We start from the raw sequence: 27213 nt of genomic DNA on the forward strand, positions 1-27213 counted from the left end.
TGGGCAGGTCTTATATCTCTTTGCCCCATTCCCCCATCTCTAAAAATGTTTATCCCGGCACTGAAATAATTAAGTGGAACGAAATTGGTGTTTGTGTTTATATATTGTGAAAAAGAAAAGAATGCAAAAGTGTTCACAAGTACACAGTTGGGAATTCAGATTGATAGGAATGTTGTTTCCTCCAGCTGTTTGCCTAAAGTGCCCATGACAGCAAGCCACGAGTCGCTCTGGAGGCAAAAGCTGTCAGCTATTAACTTGTTAATGTCAAGGCAGGGATTTTGTTGGTTGCTAGCAGCAGTACAAGCTGCGCCCAAGATAATTAATTTGCTTAAAGTCATGGACTGCAGCTTCTTAACTTGTTTTTGTTAGCGCTTATTAGGGAGGTGCTGTGTGGTAAAGAAATCCACTCAGGGGGAAAAATTTGTTTAATCAATCTCTCTGATTTGCAAGAGGGAAAAATAAATTGCCCATTCATCTAACTCAGGGGTGTTGAACTCAATTTCATTGAGGACCGCATCAAGGTTGTGTTTGACTTTGGGGGGGCTGGCATGGGTGTGGCTAGCTCAACGTCACTCCTGTCGGGGGCACCTGTGGTGGCCCGAGCACTTTGCCAGTGAAAACAGGCTCCTAAGCTCCATTTTTGGCTGCCATGGCCTCCTGCAACCGTCTGCCAGTAAAAACGGAGCTTGGAAGCCCATTTTTGCTGACAGAAGCACTGTGGGCTGGTCCTTTGCTGTTTTCACGGTGGCCCCGCAGGCCAGATCCGGGCCTTGAGTTTGACATCCCTGATCTAACGGAAAGATCTTTCTAAAGATCTTCAATGGTTTTTTGTTTTTACCATCCAAATTAGCGTTATATGTTTTATATCACTCACATACTAGGCCAGCTCATTGCTTACATCAAGATTATCTATGATTCATTTAAAAATTACCAATCTCAACATAGATCTTTTACTTCTTATTTTCCTCTAAAAAGGAACTTTCTCTTTGATTTCTAGTCATTTGTTTCTGTTTAATCAATTAGCAAGTCTCTTATGCCTTGACTGCTAAGTACACTAATCATCTTTTGATAAAAAGCCCTCATCCACGTGCTTATTGACACTCTCGAAGAACTTTGTTAAGCTTGGTGAAGCAGGATTTACCTTTATGAAATCAATGCTGGTTTTCCTTCAGCCAGGCTTGTATCTAACATGTTTTCCCAAAATAAGACCCAACCAGAAAATAAGCCCTAGCATGATTTTTCAGAATACTTATAATATAAGCCCTACCTCATCCCCTCAAAAATAAGCCCCAATGAAGATCGTCAGCGGATGGACATGTTTAGTATCATATTTCCCAGAAAATAAGACATCATTTGAAAATAAGCCCTAATCCGTCTTTTGAAACAAAAATTAATATGATACCCGGTCTTCGTGAAAACACAGTATGTATCTAGTTACTTTTTATTTTATTTCCAATTTTACAAATTTATTTACAACAGACGTTAACTGGCTTAAAGTATAATTTACAGAATCACCTCCATATCCCTTTGTAGAAATCTGAATGTAGTTACTAACATTGAGTTTGATGTGATTTGTTACATATTTTTGTTTTGTTTTTGATTAAGAGATTAATAGTTTCACATTTAATTGCTCTGGTGACTCAAATTAGGGCTTCCTGATTTGCTACAGTACAGTCCCTGAGGGTGTCCTAGAATGCAGGGTTTTTTTTCCATACCTTACAATTGCTTATTGATAAACTGTTGAGGTGTAACCTGAACCTGCATACCAAAACTTTATTTTCTTCCATCCCACCTCATCCCAAAGTAAATCCTTAGGCTAACCACTATAAATCTGATGAAATGAGATGCAGCTTTATATAAACGTTAAATCTTTTAATAACATTTGTTAGTCGGAAAAGATGCTAACAGACTTCTGATCATTTGCCACTACAGACTAACATCGCTTTCCTTTTATTGGCTTAATGGGTTACATCTAGTTACTAAGCAGAACAAAACTCTTTCTCAAACACATACCCAGTGGCTGCCATCTTGGCACAAATCTGGATGACTACAGGCAGTCAAAAGATTCAAACCTCTTAACACTTTTTGCCATTTTCTGGTTGATAGATCAACCAGCTGACACAACAGTAATCATTTTAGAAAAATTGTGCTAAATTTAAAATTGTACTAAAAGCCCCACACAGCTTAACAGATATCTCCAACACACTGAACCCAAGAACATGTATGCAGTAGCAGTTTATGAACAGCACAGATTAGTGCAACCATTTTGTTCAGAGAAATGAACTCTTTGCCTTTATATAATGGGTGATAGGCCAACAGACCTTTGAGGTGGGGGAACTAACAGGATATGATTGGTGGAGACAATGTTTAGAAAGTAAAAATTTTAGCCAGGAGAAACCAATAGCATTTCAAAACTATAGGATAAAAGGAGTCTCACCTGGCTCTGGAACAGAAGATAGTAAACAGTGGCTGTGTAGTATTTTACATGTGGCATTTCCAGGTAACAGACAATACATGTCAGATTTAATACACAGTGACTAGTATGCCACAACTGCAACCAAAGTCAAGTTTTATCTCAAGCAAGCTAGGACCTATCAAATTCAGACTATCCAATTAGTATTATTAAGTAGGAGATACCCACAGGATACCTTGTGATTTTTAAAATCTGATTTGCCCCCACAAGATCTAAATATCTTAGAATTAAGTGTAAATCATGGTCTTCCTATTTTCTGTAAATTACATATATTTTTCTTTGCTTTAAGCAGAGAAGAAATCCTTTCCAGCTGAGCACCTCAGCTCAAAGGTTTAACTAGGTGTCATACTTATCTCTGTGCAGATGTCAGATGCATACATATTAATCCAAATATATTCTGGAATTTATAAAAAGAATTATTATATGATAAGAACACCTAAATCTCAAGCATTTAATATTTTAAAAACTACTCTTATGTAGCTGACCATTCTTCTTCTCCATTTTTTGTTTAATGCAGGTATAGCTGGAAAGATTATAAAAGCAATTCTTGATGGAGGATTTGAAATCTCAGCCTTGCAGATGGTAACTAATTTTCTATTTTCTTTTTATTCAGCTCCTGTGGAAGTAGGGGGTGGAGAGAAAATTCCACATTTACCACCTCCTGTTTCTACCATTGAGCCACACCTTAATCCATTGCACTTGGGAACAAACATGTCTGCCTGGACTTTCAGTGATTCTTTCTCAGCTGAAACAGCTGCAGTCAGAAGTGTAGCCACTTCCTTCAGCTTTATTGTAAATGGTGTCTTGAATCAGATTTTCAAAACGTTATCTTGCTAAACAAAGGAAATCAGTTTTTTCATTTCAATGAAACAAAAAACAGACAGACTTCAAATTTGCTGGATTTATTTAGGTTTTTTTTCTTAGAATTTCCAGATTGTCAGCTAAAGAAATATGAAAATGACTTAAAACTGGATCAGCTTGTCTTTAAACATATTCTGTATCAGGAAGCTAGCAGAATTAAACTAAGCTCACAGTTTTTTTCACATGAAAAACCCATATTTTTTCATTGCAGGAGTTAATTTAGGTAGAATAAAGCATTTTTTGTTGTTGCTGCTGCTAAAGCATTTCAAAATCAGAACTGTTTGTTCACTTGCTACAGTTTGCTTGGACTTCAGTTTACAAATGCTGATTTACCTTCCATCTGGTAGATCAGGGCTATCAATCTCCCTGCCCACGGGCAGGATGTGTCTCATACTGGCCATGCCCAGCTTAGCAAAGGGGGAAAATGTCCCAATACGTCACATGACAATGACATGAGTTTGACACCCCTGTGGTAGATCATTATACTTTCCCACCAGCACTGACCACGGAAGCAACTTTTAAGGATGCTAATTATTCCTGTTGAATTTGTTGAACACAAATCAATAGAATCTTGATACAAATAAGGTATATTGATGAGCATCTGGCTACTTCTCCTCCATAAGAGAACAAGCAAAAGGACCCATAGCCAACCCCAATCAGTTATGGTTAGCTTTTTAAGGAGGCAATGATCAGATTGGTTCTGAAGAAATCTAATCTTAATTAATGATTATAAATTGGAATTAGTGAGTAGTTTACCCCACTTTCTCAGAGAAAATAGATTTGGTGGTTGCCGATCACTTTTGGACATTCTTAAACTGATTTTCTGGATCCGTTCAAGGTAGTTGCATGCCTGATTTGGAATTAAAAAATGGTTTCTAGACTGTGCCTTCAAGTGTTGCATTGTTGGAACTCATGTTCTCCCAACTCTTTAAACAATACATCAGGCTGACTCTACAAATACATTCTTAGATATTACAATTAAAACTCATTAGTCAGTAATAACTGCATTAATATTTTACAAGCATTTAAAATTGATTTGACATTAAAATAATTTTTAATAAAGTAAAAAGAAACAAAACTATTATAAAAAACCTTTTAGAAAGCCTTCCCTCTTTTTCCTTCCCCATTCTTTCTGTCTCTCGATGTATTGTGAACTTACTTGAATTTTAATTAGTATAAACAATTGAATTATATAGAAAGTTAACAACAATCATGAGCCTTGTGCAGCCTGAAACTTGACAAAAAGATTTTTTGGAGGATAGAGTGAAATTAAGTCTTTTGTGGAGGAAGGTGCTTCTTTATGCATAGAGGCTCTGGATTTGCACCTGGTGTGTCTACTCTGGAGTAGGTTGACAACTATAAGGCCGGGAAAGGACTGTCACCAGCAAAAGGTATCTCCTCCAGGAGCTCCCACGGAATCTATGTGAGGGATTCTTGCAAATTGTCAGTCCAGATACCTAAATTTATGATTAGTTTGAAGTAAATTTTGTTTGTGCTGGACTTTTTATCATGTTGTTTCATGAGTAGTGTGCACATGGATATTGTTTATCAGCTTATTTGCCAAACAAGAAACGACCTTTGCGTGATTGAGAAACCACACAATTCCTATCAGGTTTGTTCTTGTGCCGAGAAAGGGCAGCTATAATTGTTAGGTAGTTTTTAAGTATTTATAAGACAATACTAGTTCCATAATTCTGCTCCATAGAAACTCAAGAATTAGACTTTCTATTTTATATGCAGTTCTATATGGACCGAGCAAATTCAGAGGAATTCTATGCAGTCTACAAAGGTGTTGTTGCTGAATATTCTGTAAGTAAATAATATGAAATCTGTTTCCCCTCCCTTTTTAATGCAAGTTAGCTGTTACCTTAATGACCCATCCTTTTTTGTATAGTAATGATCAGGATTACTACTCATAGTTATGGATTATTTTAAAGTTTGCTATAAAATAAACCATTAACAATTTATTGGAGAGAGAAACTATACACATAATTTTTAGTTTTGAATTAACAGTGTGACATACATAAATTGTGTGCATTTTGGATAGTGGTTTTCCAGGCCTATTAGTAACATGTTGTGTTTGAGAAACACATCAAAATTCTTAATTTTTAAAATTATGACAAATTTTCAAAAATTCCAATTCCTTGCCACCTTTAAAAACCCTTCTTGCATTTTTCTGCCTTACTTTAAAAATGGATTATATCCACAAACTAGCAAATTAATCCATTTTGTGGCCCCCTTTTCCCCATTGAGGAGGGACTGCTTGCCATACCTTCTGCCTCCCAGATCTTTCTTTAGTTTAATAGTATGCCATTACAGTCTTTTCAATTGGGAAAGAACTCTCAAAATAAAATTTTGTTAGTATGCTACATTTGGAATATTTGCAGGAATGCCACACTTTACAATATTTGCTGAAATGCCACTTTACACATTTTACTCTACAATAATTGGATTTATGTACCCATTCTGTGTTTATTCTGCCATGCCTCAGTGTGGTTCTTTGCTGTTAACAAAATACACATACCATTTAAAACATTGACAAAATACAGCATTTTAAACATCCACAGTTTAAATACCAATGGCAAATTTAATAAAAAATGGTGAGTCAATAATGAAATATAACAAACTGAAGTAATACTTTTCTATTAAGAGCCAACAAACTCAATAGACAGTGTCATTTCAAAGTGTAACCACTCTAAGAAAAAACTCAGTTTCCAGAATCCTCCTAAAGGAAAATAGGAAAGGAACTAGTTTAATTTCACTTCAATTTTCAAGGCCATAGCGTCTAACTATATTTTCCTCCTTAATATTTCCAACATTGGCATTTTAGACTCCTGTCATAAACAGTGCAACATGCTTTGCATGCTCTTTTAATTTCAGATTGAACTTGATCATAACACTCATCCATCTCCTTCCCTGTATCCATAGTTGGAGCATAAACTTTGATACATTTGTCAGTTATGTCTAATTGATGACATCTGATCATTGGTTGCTTTGTAACCAAGTAGTGTTCTTGCTATTGTCTTCTTAATTATGAAAAGACCATTCCTTGTTTTTCATGTCCTGATAGTAAACAGTGTAAACTTCTGACTTAAAGTATTCAATTCCAGTCCATCTCAATTTACTGATCCCAAGATGCTGATTTTTAGTCATTCATTTTCATTTCGTTATGTTGAGCTTTCCGAAAGCTATGGATTCACTTTTCTGCAATGCAACTAAAGATCCTGTAGGCTTTAACTTGGCAACATCTTAAACACACTTAGGTACTCTAAAAGATTCTCAATTCTTGTTCAGCAGGGTGTTGAGTGCCATTCCTTCTGATGGGTCCATTATCTCATTATATCATCAGTCATTTTATATTCCCTATCTCTGTGGTTGTCTTGGTAAAATACCAGAGTGAGCTATTATTGCTTTCTGTGCAATATGAAAAAATGTGCAGCTTGTAGTGTGCTGGGCTTTTCAAAATGCAAAACAAGCTAGAAGAGATAACTATCACGCCAGACATGTTTATAAAAATAAATTTCTCAGATATTGGGGCGAGACTTTGCTTGTACTTAGTATTTATTTATCCCAAAATCATCTAGAATAACAACCCAAGTGTAGTTCTAGGGGATTTTTTTGCTTGTTTCTGCATCCCTGCTTTTTGATTACTTGGATTTCTGTAAAATAATCAACTTAGTAATAGAGCCATAAAAGTTTCAGTAATGTGTCTTCAAAGTAATGTAAATATCTATTATGTTTTTTTTCTGGTTATAGGAAATGGTTGTAGAACTCTGCTCAGGACCTTGTATAGCTCTAGAGATTCGACAGATAGATCCTGAAAAAGTGTTCAGAGACTACTGTGGCCCTTCTGATCCTGTAAGTAACTTATTTAGCAATTAATGTCATAAGAAAATAAGACTGATGAGTGAGATCTGTGAATATATATCCCTTTACTTTCACCTTTAAAGCAGCTTAAAGAGGAGATCCACTTTTGGCTAGATTGTAGTGTTGTACAGAACTCATCTCTTTTGTTGGGTCAAAATTTCTCTTCCTTTATGAAAAATATGTACTGGCATAATAAAGGTACTTATTTTTTCCTTTCCTTCTCACTCTTAAAGAGCTAAGAACAAATTTGCCAAATTGCATGTGTACATATTAGGGCTATAAAAAATTAAATGTTATGTTTTGAATCCAGACAAAATGCTTTCCATAAATTGAGGAATATCATTATTCTTCAAAATAAATACAATCCAGAATGTCTTGGTTGAAATCCAGAATGTTGGACGAAACAACATTTGGAGGGGTTGCACAGGAGTTTTAGGAGGCAAATAGAATATGATTAGTGTGTTTCAACTTTTCACTCTTCTTATCAGCCATTCCCAGCATATGACTGATTGTTTTGTCCATCTTCCTTCTGTCTGTATTGAGCTTTCACCACAAATGAAAAGACAGCAGATATTCCTGTTCTCACAAGCCTTTTCCCTTATTCCTTCCCTTGGGTGCCACCATCACCACTACAACCAAGATTCTCAATGTTCTTACCCGAATTACTTCTATTCAGAACAGAAATTGTGAGTCAGATCCAAAACAAAATAGCCACCTGCATCACAAAACATTTTGCACATTCTAGTTTCAAACAAGTTGTTAGCATTAAATATCCTAGTGTTATTTTTCTAGCCAAAATTAGAGCCTTGCAATTATGACTTTATCCTTTTTTTTAAAAAAAAACTTTGTAGTTCTCCTAAGAATTGGCATACTTTTGATGTAGCATGTTGAATTCTTATAACAAGACTATGACAATGTTTTTAGGCTTTTCCTTAGCAAACTTAACAAATAATTAGACATGCATATGATACAAGAACTAATGATTTATGTACAAAAGCCAGCTTTTGTGAATAACTATGAAAAAAATCCAGTGACTGCTTTGTATACAGCTGAATTCCTTTATTTAGTGGTTTCAGTGGGGAGTTTCTAATTGATAATTTCTGAATTGTAGCTTTTAATAGCTTCCAGGAGATAGTTGTAGGCATAGGAAACAAATCTTAAGCTGAAAGCATATTTTATGTTTGGCTTGCTATTACGTTCAATACACTTAAGAGACTCTACTCCAGCCTAGCACCATTAAATATATGTACAGTGATGATAGAATTTGTTATTGGGTTATATATAGAATAGAATATATATCAAATACCGAATTTGTTATACATGTGGTTGGTGCCAGTTTGGAGAAAGCTGATTTCTGAAATTGAGCGTGATATATTTATTTGTTATTGTTAATATATATAATATAGAAGATAACAGCTTGAGATGAAATTTTTTTGATAATCCTTTGGTTTTCCAGAGGTTTATCAGCTATCCTTATATTTCTGCTACTGCTTTACTTTTAGATTTTTATCACTGATTTAAGCTATGCAGGATTGTGTAGTTTATGCTTGTATCAACAACTGATTGTGTTAATGTGAAACTGATGCCTGGTATGTAATCCATATATGATATTCATAATTTTGCTTTATTTATTTCTTGCATTTAGATCTCATTCCGATACAATAAGTATATCTTGGTCGACTTTTGCAATTTTTGAAATAAGCTTATCTTGCATTCCAAAATTTTAAATTAAATATTTAGGTGCTGAATCACAAAATATCTGTGATTACATGTTACATATTAAAAGGCTAGGAAATGTCAAGATAACAGTTATATTGCCTAAGAAGCAACCATTACAATATCTGATGTCTCTTCCCCCCCCCTTCAAAAGTGAGCTCTTCTATTTCTATATTAGATTGCAATCCTTAACCTATTTATGTAGGCTTAAAACCTTTAAAATCAGTAACACCTCCATCTGAACAGACATGTATAAGTTTATACTATAAGTGTGAGAGAGGAGTGGGGAAGCAAATGATAATACATGTGAGCCACCATCAAATATACATGATGCATATTTCATAATGCCCATTTTGCCATCAGATGTCATAGAGTCATTACATAATCATGCAATGACATTCTGATATATGCCTCATCCTTTTGACATTATTGGTGCTGCTTGTTACTGCACGTTATAGGATTACTGCCTTAAATCAATTACTGATATCTGTCATAAAATAGTTAACTGAACTATGGCAAAAAATAGTTTCCTACGTGACCTTTAGCTAGCAACTATATCTTAATTTCAACCTCAGTTTTAAGTCCTAAAGTATTAGAAAACTAATATTTCTTTTGAATATTAAAACTTGCATATTGTACACCTTCAAAAGTATATACCAGTTAAAATCATTCTTTTAGGAATCATAACTATTAAAATACAACTATATTAATGACAATATGAACAAATGTTTTCTATTAACTATCCTATTTCTATAAGTTTCAGAACTTTAGTAACTTCGTTGCAAAGATTTGTACATAAGAAGGTAGAGCTTTTTGTTATTACAACCACAAATAGCTTTTTAGATAACTCTAGACAACCCGTAACTAATTGGGTTGTGATTTCAGAGATACTTTATTAAACTAAGAAACAGAATGATTATAGATGAACAAAAAAGCAGAAGTGATTTCTGACTTCTGCTGGCTTTCCCATTGAATTTTCTTTTTATAAGACTTTATGAAATGTCACAAGAAAAGAAAAGAAAAGAAAAAAATAAGGACAAAAAAATCAGAAAAAGAAAAATTAGGGGTACAGAAAGAAAATAAATGTATAAAAAAAGAGTAGCTTCCAACTTTTTTTGATACAGATATAAATATAAAATACATTAATCTTAATACTTTTAATCTTAAAACATAATATGCTGTACATCTGTAGTGTATTAAATAGTGTGAGATGCTTGATTCAATAGCTGATTTCAAAAACTTCTACTTTGCAATCTTCTTGAGTGGCTGTTCAGTGGATGAGTGTGTTGTTTTACAGGATTCTTCTTAAATCTAGACAATTCTTTAGGCTACAAGGTTCTAGCTGAGCCCCACATCAGTTATGGAGTCACTTCCCATTTGAGGGAAGCCACTCAATTTGCCATTTCCCTCACCAGAAGCTCCCCATTTACTTTTCTTATGGGAAGCTGGCATGTTGGAAATGATTATTATGTGACTGTTGCAGTGTGGCAGTATTGAAATGGACATAATTTTACCAAATTTCAATCCCAGGGGTCTCTGATTTTGGATCTGTAAGTTAGCTCATTTAAGGTACATTAGTTCAAACCTGTTTCCCTCTGAAGCAGCATTTTGTCCAATTGAATATTACTAACAGGGAAACAGGAGAATTTTAGTAATATACTAGAAAAACTGTTCCCTGCAGTTATTATTTCAGAGGTATTTCCTTACCAGATTTCTTCAACAGTGACAGAGCGGCTAATGTACTGCCTTCACTGGAAAAATTGGGATACATTCAGAGATGTGTCTGCCTTGAAAATAGCCCATGTATAGAACAGTCAAACATGTGCTATATGAAGCTCAGAAAATGTTTTATGACATTTTGAATTATGTCATCAATTGCTTTATGATCAAATGTTTTATAACATTTGCCAAATTTCAGTTCCACAGGAGTCTGAGATCTTGGATTTTTGAGGCAGTCTGTAAGATAGTTCATTCAAGGTCTAAAAGGCCTTACTATGGTGCACTGTTTTCCCAGTTAAAGGTTACAGGAATCAGAATTTAATGATAGAAAGACAGATAAATGTATAGCAAAAAAGAAAGTATTTTGATTCAGTGACAAGGCTATTGTAGGTCAGCATAGAAAAATCAGATCAATATGAGGCTGCAATTAGTATGTCATTCTGTCTGTTAAAAAAGATGTGATTAGATTGTCTATAGAGTCAGACATCACAATCAGTGTAACATATAAACACAAATACTAGATTTTTGGCATCTATTAGGAATACAGTTTTGTCAACAATAGACAATTTAATTGTTGAACTCTATTTGAGGCCACACAGACTATAGAATCTTTTATTAAAATGTTGAAAACTAATTTCATATCTCTGCACAATGTCATAGGTTTTTCAAGCAATCTGACATCTCCCTTGCATATTAAGCTACAATTCTTTTCATTTCTTGGTAAACATATCTGAAAGTTTAGTTCTCTGAATTCTCTATGGTCCAAAATATAAAGTAAGAACCAGATAGGAGAAGGCTGCAATATTGTATTTTTAAGATTGTTTTTTTCCTCAAGTTATAAAGTATATAGAGCCAATTAATAAGATTCACATCTTCACATCCTCACAGGCTTCTATTTTTCCTGAAGACATATTTTGGTGAGATTTGTTTATTAATCAAATTTGTTTGTTCTCATCTTTAGTTGCCATCTACATATTCCTCTGAAAGCAAACAAGCAAAAAAGTTCTTCTACAAATTCCTAGAAATATTGCTTCTTACAAAATTGTGTTTCCTATTTGTATTAAGGTAGTAAATTAAAAACAAAGGATTTTTTTATACTACATATGTAAGCTTTTTGTTATTGAGAGATGGAGTTGTCAAAGACTAGTTTTAGAAGATTAGAAGTACAATCAGCCTTGTTACAAATGTGTATCAATTTAGATGCTGTAGAAATAAGAGCAGCATAAATGATCAATTTAACATTCTTTTGCCTAGCTGATCTAACATATGGAAAATTCTATGCATTTATTTAATTAACAAAGTGTCAGGTACATTTCCCCCCTTGTTTTGCTATGGTCACAATGGCAAGCTCTTATTGTGGCAGTAGACAAGCTGCCTCATTTCAATTTCCAACAGTTTTTAAGCTTAAACCATTTGCCGTTTATGGTGAAATATATACACACATAGTCTTTGACTTAGAACCACTTGTTTAGCGACCGTTCAAAGTCACAAGAAGTCACATTGAAAAGTGACTTACAACTGGTCCTTGCACTTACAAACCTCGTTGTGTAATTGGCAATTGGTATGCATTTAGGATAGTTGCAGCATTTCTGAGATCATGTGATTAAGATTTGTAACCTATCAAGCTGACTTCTGAGAAGCAAAGTCACTGGAGGATTATAAACCTGAAAACTATTGGAATAATATTTGGTGGATGGATGACACCAAAATAGAACTTTTTGGCTTGAATGAAAAGTTTTATATTTGGTGGGAGGCAAACACTGCATTCCAGCACCTTTAACCTATTATTGAAACATGGTGGTGAACAGTAACAGTATGATTTGGAGTCTCCCTTGCTCCCTCTGGACCAGGACAGCTTCCCATCATTGATAGAACTATGAATTCTGAAATGTTATCAGCCAATTCTCCAGGAAAATGACAGAATGAACTATGAACTGAAGCTCAAGCACGAATGGGTCCTGCAGCAAGACATATAAGTTGTATGACCAAAAATGGATTAAAGCAGAAGAAAGTTAATATTTTGGAATGGCCAAGTTAGTCCTGGTCTTAATCCTATAGAAATGTTGTGGAAGGACCTGAAGCAGGTAGTTCATGTGACAAAACCCACCGAGATCCCTAAGCTGAAAGTGCTCTGTAAGTCTAAAATTCCTCTGAGCCAAAGTGCAGAACTGATCAATTTTTACAAGAAAGGTTTATTTGCATTTATTGCTCCCCGAAGGGGTAAATCTGTTGTTAAAGGCAAATATTCACATACTTTTTCTGCACACAAATATATACAGTAACTTTCTATCACTTCCCCCAATAAATCAATGAGCAATATATTACTTTTGACCTATTAAAAGTTTAATTGGGTTCTCTCTATTTAGTTTTAGTACTTGTGGGGAAAACAAACCATGTTTTAGATCATAGTCATGCAGGAATACTGAGGATCCGAAAAGGTTCACAAACTTTTAAGCACCATTATATGTACAAAAGCAACATTTTCTGTAATCTATATGCCAAATTTGTTATCAAAATTGTAGTGTCATCATTCAAGTTAAAAATAAGGCAATACAGCTATCAGAAGCTTTCGTTATAAGCTTAATTAAAAGACTTTGAGAAAGATAGTTTTAGGAGAAGTATTTTTATATATTTGTGGATTTGTTATCTCTTTCACATGGCATCAGGCAAATACTGATTTGATTTCTCTGTAGACTAAATGTTGTGTTCCACATAAAGCTATGATATTTATGATAGTAGTAATTACTGTGGTTTTTGGACTGTAAGATGCTCCGGAGTATAAGACTCACCTAGCTTTTGGGGAGAAAAACAAGAAAAAAAACCTGCCTCTGCCTCCCAGCATCCATCCTATATTCATTTGGACCGTTTGCCGCCACCTGTTTGCCCCCACCCATTCGCTGGTGCAGCCTGTTTGGCGGCAGCTGTTCACCACCGCCCATTTGACATCACCACTGCGGCCCATTTGCCACTGGCACCATGGTCCATTTGCCACCGCCACCACGGCCCTTTCTAGAACAACTGAGCAGCTCCACAACAACCCTCCTCCCCTCGGCCGCAGTATTCACTGTATAAAATGCACAGACTTTTCCATCCACTTTTTTGGGAGGGGAATGTGCGTCTTATACTCTGAAAAATATGGTCATACCTTGAAAAAGAAGATTTTATTAAGATACAAAACTGCTCTCATTCCATTTGTAAAGAGAAGACATATGTATAAACATTTATTTTTCTTTCTTCTTCAAACATGTTTTTTTCCCAATCTGAAACATTTCTAGGTTTCAGAAGTTATCTCAAATGTCATCAAAAGATTATCTTCCCCGCAGAAAAAAATTACATGCTTATTACCTACACATTATGCAGCATGATTCATGCAAGTAGGAGGGGAAAAGATCTGTAAAGAATAATATCTGACCAACCTGATTTTTCAAATGTACACCTCCTATCGTGTTCCGTGGTTGTTAAGCAGAATGGTCACTGAATGAAGATACAACATAGAGATGCTGTGAAGATTTGTTTGCTATCATCTCATTCAGATAAAGTTATCTCATACAAGTAGTCCTCAATTTACAACAGTTTGTTTAATGACCATTCAAAGTTACAACATCACTGAAAAAAGCAACTTATGACTGTTTTTCACACTTACGATCATTATAACATCTCCATGGTCAGATGCTTGGTAACTGACTCATATTTTGCAATCTTTTAACAAGCAAAGTCAATAAGGGAGCCAGATTCATTTAACAACTATGTTCCTAATGTAACACATGCAGTTACTCACTTAGCAACTGTGGCAAGAAAGGTCATAAAATGGGACAAAGCTCAGTTAACAAATGTCTCACTTAGCAACAAAAATTTTGGGCTCAATTGAGGTTGTAAATCAAGGCCTACCTGTATAGCGTTTGTTCATAAATGTGCGCATTGGTCAGAAAATGATTTTTATTACTGTTTATTACTATCATATTTTTGAATAATCACTAACCAAGGTAATTACACAATGAGAGTAGCTATAAATTCAATATATTTCTCAGATATGTAATTAAAAGGCTCAATAACACCCACATTCCTTGACGTACATCTGCATGTGGGAAGAAGTTGGTTACATTTGGCTTTGTGAACATTTTATAGAACTAAAAGGCTACAGAATCCCAGAACACTTCCCAATAACTGAATCCCCAAAATATTATAAATACCAGTCAGAATCCTTTACAAATTATTACTACAGTTTATAGTGTTTTGAATCTGTTGTTTTCACCATCTTAATGGCCAGATATTCTTCTCTTACTGATGTACTTTATTTTAAGAATGGGTGTGATTCCAATGACATTACATTCCCAGGATTTTTTTAAAAAAGCATTTGCACGCATCTGCTATGTATTCTGCACTAAGGAAACATTCCTGTGTGTGGGGTTTTTTTTAAGGCAATTGCTATGGCTGCAACCACATTGTAAGGTTCACTCTCTGGCATTTTTATCATTGTCCTTTGAACCATTAATTAAACAGATTTTTTTTCCATGCCTAAACAATCTAAGGAGAAATGTGGGTGATTGTTTGGCAGATGAATAATTTAAATTTACTCACTGGTCTTCTCCTTTCTACTGCACGGCAAGCTGAGCAGAATTATGATCAATTTATTTCCTTGCAGAACTACAGACATATGTCATTTTTTTCCCCAGGAAGTGGTTGGATACTTAAATTGAATTTTTAATAGATAGATTATATATAAAATATATATATTTTATATTGGTTGCCAACAGCAGGGAGGTGACACATGGCTGGATCCAGGCGGTTGTCACCGCCTCCCTTCGGGAGGGGCACTTCCCCGCCGTACTTAAAACGGCGGTGGTGAGACCCCTCCTGAAGAAACCATCGTTAGATCCAGCCATTTTAAACAACTTTCGTCCTGTCTCCAACCTTCCCTTTATCGGGAAGGTTGTTGAGAAGGTGGTGGCCTTTCAGCTCCAACGGGCCTTGGAGGAAGCTAGCTATCTTGACCCCTTCCAGTCCGGCTTCAGACCTGGTTACAGCACAGAAACCGCTTTGGTCGCATTGACCGATGATCTCTGGAGGGCCAGAGATGGAGGCTATGCGTCCATCCTGGTTCTCCTTGACCTCTCAGCGGCTTTCGATACCATCGACCATGGTATCCTTCTGCGACAACTGCGGGAGGTGGGAGTGGGAGGCACTGTTTTGCGGTGGTTCTCCTCCTACCTCTCGGACAGGTCGCAGTCGGTGTTGGTCGGGGGGCAGAGATCGTCCCTGAGGCCCCTAACGTGTGGGGTGCCACAGGGTTCGGTCTTATCCCCCCTACTATTTAACATATACATGAAACCGCTGGGCGAGATCATTCGGAGGCACGGGATAAAATACCACCAATATGCGGACGATACGCAATTGTATCTGTCCGCCCCGTGCCAACTCAATGAAGCGGTGGACGTGATGAACCGGGGTCTGGAGGCCGTTAAGAACTGGATGAGTGCTAACAAACTGGTACTCAACCCGGACAAGACCGAGTGGCTGTTGTGCTTCCCCCCCAATAATTTGGCTAATATACCAACGCTTAGGCTGGGGGGTCAAATTTTATACCCCTCAGATAGGGTCCGCAACTTAGGAGTCCTCCTGGACCCACAGCTGACTTTTGATCACCAGCTGTCAGCTGTGACCAGGGGGGCATTTGCCCAGGTTCGCCTGGTCCGCCAGTTGCGGCCCTACCTAGACCGGGGGGCTCTCACAACAGTCACTCGAGCCCTTGTGATCTCTAGACTGGAATACTGCAATGGGCTCTACATGGGGTTGCCCTTGAAGTGCATCCGGCGACTGCAGCTAGTCCAGAATGCAGCCGCGCGAGTGATAGTGGGCGCACCGCGGTTCGCCCACGTTACACCTGTCCTCCGCAAGCTGCACTGGCTACCTGTTGGTCTCCGGGTGCGCTTCAGGGTACTGATGACCACCTTTAAAGCACTCCATGGTAGTGGATCTGAGTACTTGAGAGACCGCCTTCTGCCGATTACTTCCCTAAATCGACCAATTAGATCGCACAGACTGGGCCTCCTCCGAATCCCATCTGCCAGTCAATGCCGACTGGCGACCACACGGAGGAGAGCCTTTTCTGTTGCTGCTCCGACCCTGTGGAACGAGCTCCCCATGGAGATCCGTACCCTCACCACTATCCAGACCTTCCGCGCAGCCCTCAAGATCTGGCTCTCCCAGCAGGCCTGGGGATAGGCTTCCAATTCACCCGCCCGAGTGTTTGATTGTCGAATGAAAGTTGTGTTTTACTATCTTTTCTTTGTTCACATATTGTTTTGTTTTTGACCTTGCACCCCCCCCCCTGTGGTTGTAAGCCGCCCTGAGTCCCCTCAGGGAAAAGGGCGGCATATAAATCCCAATAAACCTATAAACCTATAAACCTATTTTTCAAAAAAATCCATGATCTCCAAATGCTTAAAAATATTGTAGGCAACTCCCTGGATGATTCCTTCTAGTTACCATGGGAGAGGCATTGCCTAGGGTGCCTCTAAAAAGTAACTTCCTTCTTCATCCTTCTTAAGAAATGCAGTTATGACTGGCAAAATGGAGAGCACCGAGGTCCTTTGTAGACTTTTCTGAAGAGCGTCACTACAGGTAGTCCTCAACTTACAACAGTTTGCTTAGTGACTGTTCAAAGTTACAACGGCACTGAAAAAAGTGACATGCCCATTTCCCACACTTATGACCGTTGTAGGACCTCCATGGTCATGTGATTTACATTCAGAGGCTTGATAGCTGGCTCACATTTTTAATGGTCTCAGTGTTCCGGGGTCACATGATCCCCTTTTGCAACTTTGTGCCAAGCAAAGTCAATGAGAAAACCAGGTTCACTTAACAGCCATGGAACAAATTTAACAACTGCAGTGATTCACTTAACAAATGTGGCAAGAAAAATCGTAAAATGCGACAAAACTCACTTAACAAATTTCTCACAGCGTCATAAATGTTGGGCTCAATTGTGGTCGTAAGTTGAGGACTGCCTGCATATGTCAGCAATTCTAGTCATGCGATACTGAAGATTTTAGATAAGTTTGGCCAAACTGTAATTATCAATTGTATTCTTTATCGTCCAGACTTTTCCTTCACATTTTACAATTTCTATTTTATGCAGGAAATAGCCCGTTATCTCCGTCCTGGCACCCTCCGTGCTCGCTTTGGTAAAAACAAGTTCCAGAATGCTGTCCATTGTACAGATTTACCAGAGGATGGACTTTTGGAGGTAAGGCTAAGAAGTACATTTTTAAAATGATACTAAATTACAAGGCTTTTTTTAAAAAATAAATAAAATGCACATAGAAAATTATTGGAAAATTATTATAAATTATATTTAACATGACAAATGGTTTTTTTAAAATCTCTCCCTCCATGTACATATTACAACTAGCTGGAATAGGGAATTTTGTTTTGAATTAGCATTTTATATAATTGATTATGCTGAATGTATCAGTATGATGCATGCTCCTAATACTCCAGTATACATTGGTATATTCCATGTACCTTCTAGTTGTTAGGGTATAAGCAATAGTATATTGTCTTGGAAATTGGTTTCTCAAATAGAAAACTTGCATAAAACAGTGTGACTATTCATGAAGTAAATCTGAATTTTTGTAGCACTTGCCAAAATACCAAAATATTTCAAAAATAACAACTGAAACTATACCTTCTCTACATTTTTGAAAAGCATTATAAGAAAGCCTTATGATGGATTTTGGATACCTATGGATCAATCTGATGATAACTATGGCATTGCAATGCTATATTTCTTTTTCTTTTTTCTGATCTAACTTCGATTAAAAATCTTTAATTATTATTATTATACAATTGTATCACAGCGGCCAGTTGTTTCGCCGGATTTGGCATTGGTTACTAGTCGGGCCCCACCCAGGGGCCTAGGACGTCGTAACGTATTTTCGTAATATGCGTGCAGATCCAAGCAGTGCGGCATTTGACTGATGGTGATTTTGTCAATTTTTAACTGTTTTAAATGTAATTCCAGTGCTTTTGGAATAGCACCCAGTGTGCCAATTACCACTGGAATTACCACTGCTGGTTTGTGCCATAGTTGTTGAATTTCAATTTTTAAGTCCTGGTATTTTGCGATTTTTTCATGTTCCTTCTCAGCGACCCTGCTATCACCTGGTATTGCGATGTCTATGATTGTGACCTTATTTTTCTCAACCAATGTGATGTCTGGTGTATTATGCACCAGTATTTTGTCTGTTTGTATGCGAAAATCCCACAAGATCTTTACCATCTGATTTTCGGTGACTTTTTCAGGCTGATGTTCCCACCAGTTTGTTGCTGTTTTAATATTATAATTTTTGCACAAATTCCAATGGATCATTTGTGCTACTGAATTGTGCCGCAATTTATAATCAGTCTGTGTGATTTTTTTACAGCAGCTGAGTATGTGATCAACAGTTTCATCAGCTTCTTTGCAAAGTCTGCAAAGAAGACTTTATTATTATTATTATTATTATTATTATTATTATTATTATTATTATTTAAAATCATTATTATGGTTGTAGACCAGGATAGAAAGGTAACTTTTAAAACCTAAAAAATAATATAAAATATGAAAAGTTAAAAATACCATCACACATGTATGGTGTATATATATATATATATATTAGATTTTTTACAACCCCTGGTAAGCCCCAATTATGGGAGGAAGCTAACTGCTTCCATCATCTGTCCTTCGGCTCGTCACAAGAGTCCATCACGACAGAAACCCAATATTTTTACTGTTGCCTTTGTTTATCAGCACAAATAAAAAAACACAAATATATATATAAAACCCACATATACATACATACATACATACATACATACATACATACATACATATATATAAAACCCACATATACATACATGCATGCATACATACATACATATATATATATATATATATATATATATATATATATATATATATATATATATATATATATATGGGTTATATATATATATATATATATATATATATATATATATATATATATATATATATATATATATATATATATATATATAAATTTTGATAAAACATTTGATAAAGTAGACTAGACCATAACCTACTACTAGTTAAAGTAGAAAAATGTGGGTTAGACAGCATCACCACCAGATGGATTTGTAACTGGCTGACCAACCACACAGTCATCAATGAAACTTCATCTATATGGAGGGAAGTATGCAGTGGAATATCCCAAGGCTCTGTTTTAGACCCAGTACTCTTCAATATCTTCATCAATGACTTGGATGAGGAGATAGATGGGAACTCATCAAGTTTGCAGATGACACCAAGCTGGCAGGAATAGCCAACACTCGAGAAGATAGGCTTAAGATACAGAAGGATCTTGACAGACTTGAACATTGGGCGCTATCTAATAAAATGAAATTCAATGGTGAAAAAAGTAAGGTTCTACATTTAGGCAAGAAAAACAAAATGCACAGGTACAGCGTATGTTGTACCTTGCTCAATAGTAGTAAGTCTGAGAGGGATCTTGGAGTCTTAATGAACAACCTTTTTAATATGAGCCAGCAGTGTACAGCAGCTGCCAAAAAAGCCAACACCGTTCTAGTCTGCATAAACACAGGGAAAGAATCAAGATCACATGAAGTGTTAATACCACTTTATAATGCTTGATAAGGCCACATTTGGAATACTGCATCCAGTTTTGGTTGCCACAATGTGCAGAGAAGAGCAACAAAGATGATTAGGGGACTAGAGGCTAAAACATATAACGAACGGTTGGAGTAACTGGGTATGTCTAGTTTAATGTAAAGAAGGACTAGTGGAGACGTGATAGCAGTGTTCCAATATCTCAGGGGCTGCCACAAAGAAGGGGGAGTCAAGTTATTCAAAGCACCTGAGGGTAGGACAAGAAGCAATGGGTGGAAACTAGTTTAGTTTAGTTTAGTTTATTTGTCTTGTAAGTAACTAATCAAGGAGAGAAGCAACTTAGAGCTAAGAAGAAATTTCCTGACAGAACAATTAATCAGTGGAACAACTTGCCTCCAGAAGTTGTGAATGCTCCATCACTGGAAGTTTTTAAGAAGATGTTGGATAACCATTTGTCTGAAGTGGTGTAAGATATCCTATCTAAGCAGGAAGTTGGACTAGAAGACCTCCAAGGTCCCTTCCAACTCTGTTATTCTAGTCTATTCTAAATATTTTTAAAACCTTATAAAAATAAACATGAAATATACAGTATAAAAGTATAAGAATTAATATATAGTTAACTAAATCTATTAATACAAAACTCAACTAATAAATCAAATACTCATTAAGGATGGATTGAGGCATGACTTTTGATCACTGCTGAGCAAAACCTGGCAATAATGTATGTATATTGTGTCAGTATCTGCAAGAAGCAGGAAGAATTGTCTGGTGTGCTCTGTATTTCACCAATACAGTATTGGTGAAATGAGGTTAGTATCAATGGTTTGTCTTCAGATTATATAAATCTTTCACTTTTACTGGGTTATTTTTGTTGCACTTCGCATAATGTTGCTTAATTCAAAAGGTACACATGTATGTATATAACAACATTGCTACATTAACTAGAACTTAACATAAATTTACTTTTGTTGATATTGTAAGATTAATACCATAGAATTATTGTCTACCTAAATAGGCCAGATGTCCCCAATTTTTGTTACATATTTGTCAGTTGGTTTTGCTGGATAATTAATCCCTAAGGAAAATGTCATGACTTGCTATGCTATCATAACTTCTAATGTGATTAGCTTAGTAGAGCTGGATTTTTCAAACTTTTTAATTCTTTAATTTGCATTCTGCTTTAATATTGTAAGCTTGATATAGTGTTGCCTTATTCAGCTAGCACCAAAAAAGGTGTTTTACATTTTACTTTATTGCACCTCATCCAATACTGGCAATAAATGTATATATAACTGAATACTTTTCAGATTTCTTGATGATTGAAATTCATTATTTGAGATTCTTTGCTGAAATAAATATGCAATATTTCCCCTTTACTTCGGGCAACTGTCAGAAAAATGTGGCTTGTGCTAAATACAGGCACTTCAGAATTGGTTCTATATAGTTAAAATATGTTGTGGCACTCGCTATCATCTTCCAGTTTGTGATTATGCATTAGAAAGTCAAGTTTGTCTAATTGCTGATTAGGCAAACTTGTACTATTCTCAATAATAAAGACGAGGCTGATGGAAATGAGGTTTTTGTCCCAGGATAGAATAGCCATAGCTGTTTTGTATAATTATTGATTTAAGTGGTGATTAAATGAATAAGTTTGGCATGAGTCATTTAGGATTAACTTCTCCAAATGGATTGAATTTCTTTATGAGCTACCATAATTGCTAATAATTCAAATGGCAAGACAGCAAATTGGAAGTTACAGATTTTTCACACCACATATGATATATAGTAGTGGTTTATCATGTCCCTTATTAACATTCAGCTTTTCTCAGTGGAAATTAGTAGAAGTGAAGCACTCTGATTAGTCAGGTTAAAAATAAATTAAGATACATAGACAGGTCTGGTGAAATAGGGAATAAGTAGTGAAGTATAGAGTTTCTTGCTTGAGCAGAGGGTTGGAGTAGAAGACCAAGTCCCTTCCAATTCTGTTAAGTGGAGGACTGGTCTGAAAATTTGGACTGGATGTTATAGTTGAGCAAAGTAGTTCTAGCTTCAGGAGGATTGCTTTGAACATTATCCTGTATCAGTCTTGCAACTGAGTTAAAATATGCAAGGATAGTGAATCCCTTGACAAAAAGAAATTATAAGAAAGAAAGAATAGCTCAAAATTATGTTTATGTATGTGCATGTATTCTATATTCTACACACACACACCTCCTACACATGCATATTGATCATCAGTAAAGCCTTCATTATAGTCTGACCCTGAACTCTTGGCTTTTTCCTTGTGAAAATGATTTAATTTAACAGAGCGAAGTTAATAAATAACTCTCACGTGACTTATTTGAGCTGGAAAATAGGAGCAGGAATTAAAATGCTAATGACATTCTCATTATTAAACCATTTTCATTCATAAAAGTTGAATTGCTACTCTATTTCTTTTTTAGTCTCATTACACTAATGTCACATGTATTTCTAGATGATCTTTAGCTTACTGAATCAAAGACTATAATTAATATGCATATTGATATTTTTTGGATAACATTTTCAGTTGAAAGACATTAATTGCACTTTGAACCCAATGTAGATTCTAGAAATGACTGATGATTTAAAATTGGAAATATTCAAAAGAAGTAGTAATATTTGAGTTATGAAACTATATTAAATATCATTATTATATGTAACTGTAAAATGTCCCTATATAATAAATCAGTTTAGATGATAAAATGCTACTTTCTTATACAAGAATATTCCATGGTTTAGTATTATTATTTAGATAAAAAATAAACTGATGTTGTAAAGAAATGATTATACTTTTAATTTTAATCCTGATGTGGAATATACTTCTTTGAGAGAAAATTAGTCATCTGGGCCTCTGGAAGCAGTTGGATGTTCTGTCTGCCATCCCAGAGAAGACTTTGGTCCTAAGGGAGCCTTTAAGATCCCTCTTAGATTTCTTTGCAACATCCCAGCGAATGTTGTAGCCCACAGAGTAAGAATTCTGAAATTCTGAAAGTAGATTCTAATTGAATATAAGGAAAAGGAAGTCCCATTAGTAAGGGGACCTTGCTAGTACGTTGTTTCCCTGAAAATAAGACCTCCCCAGATAATAAGCTCAGTCGGGCTTTTGAGCGCATGCGCTAAAAATAAGCCCTCCCCAAAAAAATAAGCCCTCCCTGCAAATATTGCAAAACAGCAGCAGCCATGAGTTGACCATACTCGCTGCCTCTTGCACCTCGAAAATAATAAGACCTCTCCGAAAATAAGGCCGAGTGTTTATTTCAGAGGTCAAAAGAAAATAAGACCCTGCCTTATTTTCAGGGAAACATGGTAGTACTAGTAGCCCAGACAGATTGTATACTCACCTTACTGGATTGGTCAGATAATGACTACTAGTCTTCTCTTGCAGAAACTTTAATTTAGATTCCTATACAAAACACAGGCTTGGATTCAATGGATTCAATGGACTAAATGGGCATTTCTAATTCTATAATAGTAGGATTTCATCCTTGTAGGAAAGAAAGTAGATATCATTCATATTATATGGTTACTTTGATATGGTGGCAACAATTTTTGTACATATTATCTCAAAATTACATCTTGGTCCAAGACATCAGATGCCCATCTGAATCATGGCTGAAGCTCAGACTTAAGTACCAAGTACATTAACATTGTCATCACAAATGTTCAAAATAAGATGAGGAGTCATTGCATTCAGTGTTAGAGTCACTCAGCGGGTTAAGGATGAACAGCAGGACGATTAGAGAGTATACACAAATAGAACTGTGCTGAAAGGCACAAATGCTAAAACATAATTATTACCATGAAAAAAGTTGATTTTATTTTTTGCAGTTGTAAAACAGCATTCAGTGTCTCATGCATGCATGCGTTAAAAAGAGAACACTTAATAATTTTTACACTTTACAATTTTCCAGTGTGTTAGTAGACCTTTTAAAGTTTTCATATTTAATGGATCGATTGTATGATGTACACTGCCCAATCACTTGGTGATATGGGCAACTAAAGAAATCAAATAAATAAATAAATAAACTCCTTTGGCAGAATTTTTTTTAATTAAACTGGGTTTTTTTGTCAGTTTCAGATATAACCTTACCCCATTTTTGTAAGTGTTAAGTGTTGATGGGATCAATGGGATTTACGATATATTCTTCTGCTATAGAGATATCTTGAAAAAAATTGAAGCTGGTTTAGATTCAGGTTTATTAGCAAAGGCAATGCATCAAGGATTCTCTAGGCCCCTGTAAGAAAACTAATTGGCTTCTTGTCACAATCCGGGGTTTTCCTTGTGGTTTGTCCACATTAAGGTGTTTCTAATCATGCTCTCATTTCCTTCTGGAGGCCTTGGTGCTCTCTGAGCTTGGTTATTCGCTTACAGATGTTTCATTACCCAACGAGGTAATATCATCAATCCACAAGGGACTCCACAGTCTAACCCTGAGCTACATATATTTCTTCTATTGAATCTCAGTTCCTTGTTAGTTCAGGGACTTGCAGGTGTCAGTGGAGAGGGATCTGTGGCACCCTTTTGCCATTTTAATAATAGTGCTCTCTGTCTGTGGTTCTCAACAAACATGAACAAAAAAACCCATGATCGTTCTCCACTGAGGTTTTGGTATAAATACGTACGTGAGCTTTAGAACCAGTTTACACTTCAGAACCCCAGATGTGGGGTTCGAGGGATTGTAATGTTTGTCGAGGAATGAGGAGTTTTGTTAGAAAAATATCAGATATCTCTAGTCCTTTACATTCTTTTGGAAAAGTGATGACACATTAAGTTTCAGTATTTTCTGTGGAATGGCCTCATATGTTAATTCTTTCATTAGTACAGTATTGGCACTTATTTTACTGTGAAGAAAGAAAGCTAAGTTCCTCATGCCTGCTCTGCATATATATCTGAAGATTACTTCCATTGAAATCTGTAGGGCACAACTTCTAAGTCACCATATATAAGAACTACAATAGAAAATCATGGAACTGAACCCAAAATACTGAGGTGGTTTGATACCAATCTTGCTTGCAAAGCGGAATTGTAAATCTTTGTAAAAAGCCTTTTAAATTCATGATTAAATTAAAATTATAGTTTAAACTCTACAATTTTCCATGTAAATCAAAATGTTGTAAGGCTTGCTTTTCTTTCACAGTAGTCTTACTTGGAAAATGGCAACTGCTTTTAAAGCTGAAGGGGATTTTAAAAGCAGCTTTTAAAAGAAAGTTGGAACAACTTTTCAATAGGGGAAAATCACATTCCACAATGAACTATCTGAGCAGCACTTCTAATTTTGAACAGATTTAAAAGGGAGGGGTCCAGATTACAGGAGGAGAGCTGAGGAAGCAAAAGTCTTCCCTTACTGCATGAGCAGGAATCTGTTTGCATTACATTTGATCTAGCCCTCCATGTGTGTCAATTAGACAGCAAAACTTTTTCAGATTTCAGATTAGAATCATAACTTTTGTTGGGCATAATTTTAAGATGATTCTAAACCCTTATGTAAAATGAAGATTCAGTGAGTTCACCTACATCAAAAGAAATATTGGAATCATTTTTGTTTCCTTCAATTTTCTTTTATATAAAGATAATGAAGCGTATAAATGATTAACTCTACAAGTTTCAACTGGCCGAAAGCCTACACTTTCTTTTCCTAGCATTCCATTGTGTCATATCCTGAACAAAGGTCTCTTAGTGCTGTACACTCTCTGTTCAGATGTAAGCTCCACTGAATTCAGTGAGGCTTATGCCCACCCAGGTAAGTGGGTTTAGGATTGCAGCTGAAGGGTGCTGTTACATATTAACTTCAGAGCAAGTATGCAACCGAGTCTTTAAGCAATTTGGAATTTATTCTTCTTTCCTCAGCAGGGCATTCTTATTAGTAAAACAAGAGAATCAATCATGTGAAGTGAAGCAATGCCCGGTCTGTCATGGGCTCTTCCTTTGTACCACATTTTCCCTTTCAGAGGCCTTTAAATAATTAATAACAAGGCCATTGTACTACCCAGTCATCTGGTGATGTTGCAATACAGCCTTTCATCAAGGGCTAAAACTGAGCGGTATAATTCTATGTCCAACGCTTTAAATGTTCAGAGAGAAGAGAAAATGCTTTGGGGGCTGCTGAAGGCAGTGTCAGACTCTGACCAACTCTCCCTTTTCAATATCCCTACTATTAAACCTTTTTCCCATTCTGTTGTTTTCACTAATTGCTTCTGTGATTTCTATTTCACTATGGCATTTGGGCTTTTTTTTTTTTTTTTGCTTTTCTCTTTGTATTGTTGTGATTACAATGCAATCTTCTTGTTTTATATTGATTTTGATGTGTTATTGTGAACTGCTTTGTGTAGATCGGGGGGGGGGGGAATTACAATTGATTTTTTAGAAAAATGTAAGAACAGCCAATTCAGCAGAGATGATGTTTGCTTGTGCATCTATTTCATATGCTTTATCACAATTTCTAATTTTGGTAGTAAGAACTAAAAATAAGTAAAATCCTTGTTTGATATAAGATATTAAAATTAGATTTACTATAACTATCACAATTCCTGTGATTAATTCAGCATTTGCTAATGGCATGGGTCTCCCCACTTTGGCGTCTGTGTACTGAGGCTCTTCCTTTCCCCCAAATTGCTGAAATATTTTCTTTGCTTCTATCAGAACAGGTAGAAAAACCTAGTTGACCTTAGCTAAGCAAGATGAAAAAGACTGCGTTTTGGATTTATCAAGTAATCTGAGGGCTTGTAGGTTAATTTGGGGAGTTGAATTTTAAAAAAATTCTTAATATTTTTAGGGACAGGCTTTGGTATTACTGCCAGGGAAGAAACATAGGTATTTCCATATAGTCACCAAGAGTTAAGCTCAATTTAAAAGCTTACTTTAGGGCTCATACTACAGATTTCATATTTATGTCACCAAGACTCTCAG

General features: G+C 35.9%; 1 protein-coding gene across 2 annotated transcripts in view; it reads left to right on the forward strand.

Moving 5' to 3' along the window:
• Window positions 1–27213, forward strand: part of NME7 (NME/NM23 family member 7) — a 69382-nt gene that overhangs the window by 38053 nt on the left and 4116 nt on the right. For both annotated transcript variants that reach the window (XM_032219190.1, XM_032219189.1), the window contains exons 8-11: window positions 2991–3055; window positions 5075–5143; window positions 7091–7192; window positions 17775–17882. In XM_032219190.1, coding sequence (XP_032075081.1) covers window positions 2991–3055; window positions 5075–5143; window positions 7091–7192; window positions 17775–17882 — 344 coding nt within the window. The remainder of the gene's footprint in view (window positions 1–2990; window positions 3056–5074; window positions 5144–7090; window positions 7193–17774; window positions 17883–27213) is intronic.

This window comes from Thamnophis elegans, chromosome 6 (genome assembly GCF_009769535.1).
Source record: "Thamnophis elegans isolate rThaEle1 chromosome 6, rThaEle1.pri, whole genome shotgun sequence".
Lineage (NCBI taxonomy): Eukaryota > Metazoa > Chordata > Lepidosauria > Squamata > Colubridae > Thamnophis > Thamnophis elegans.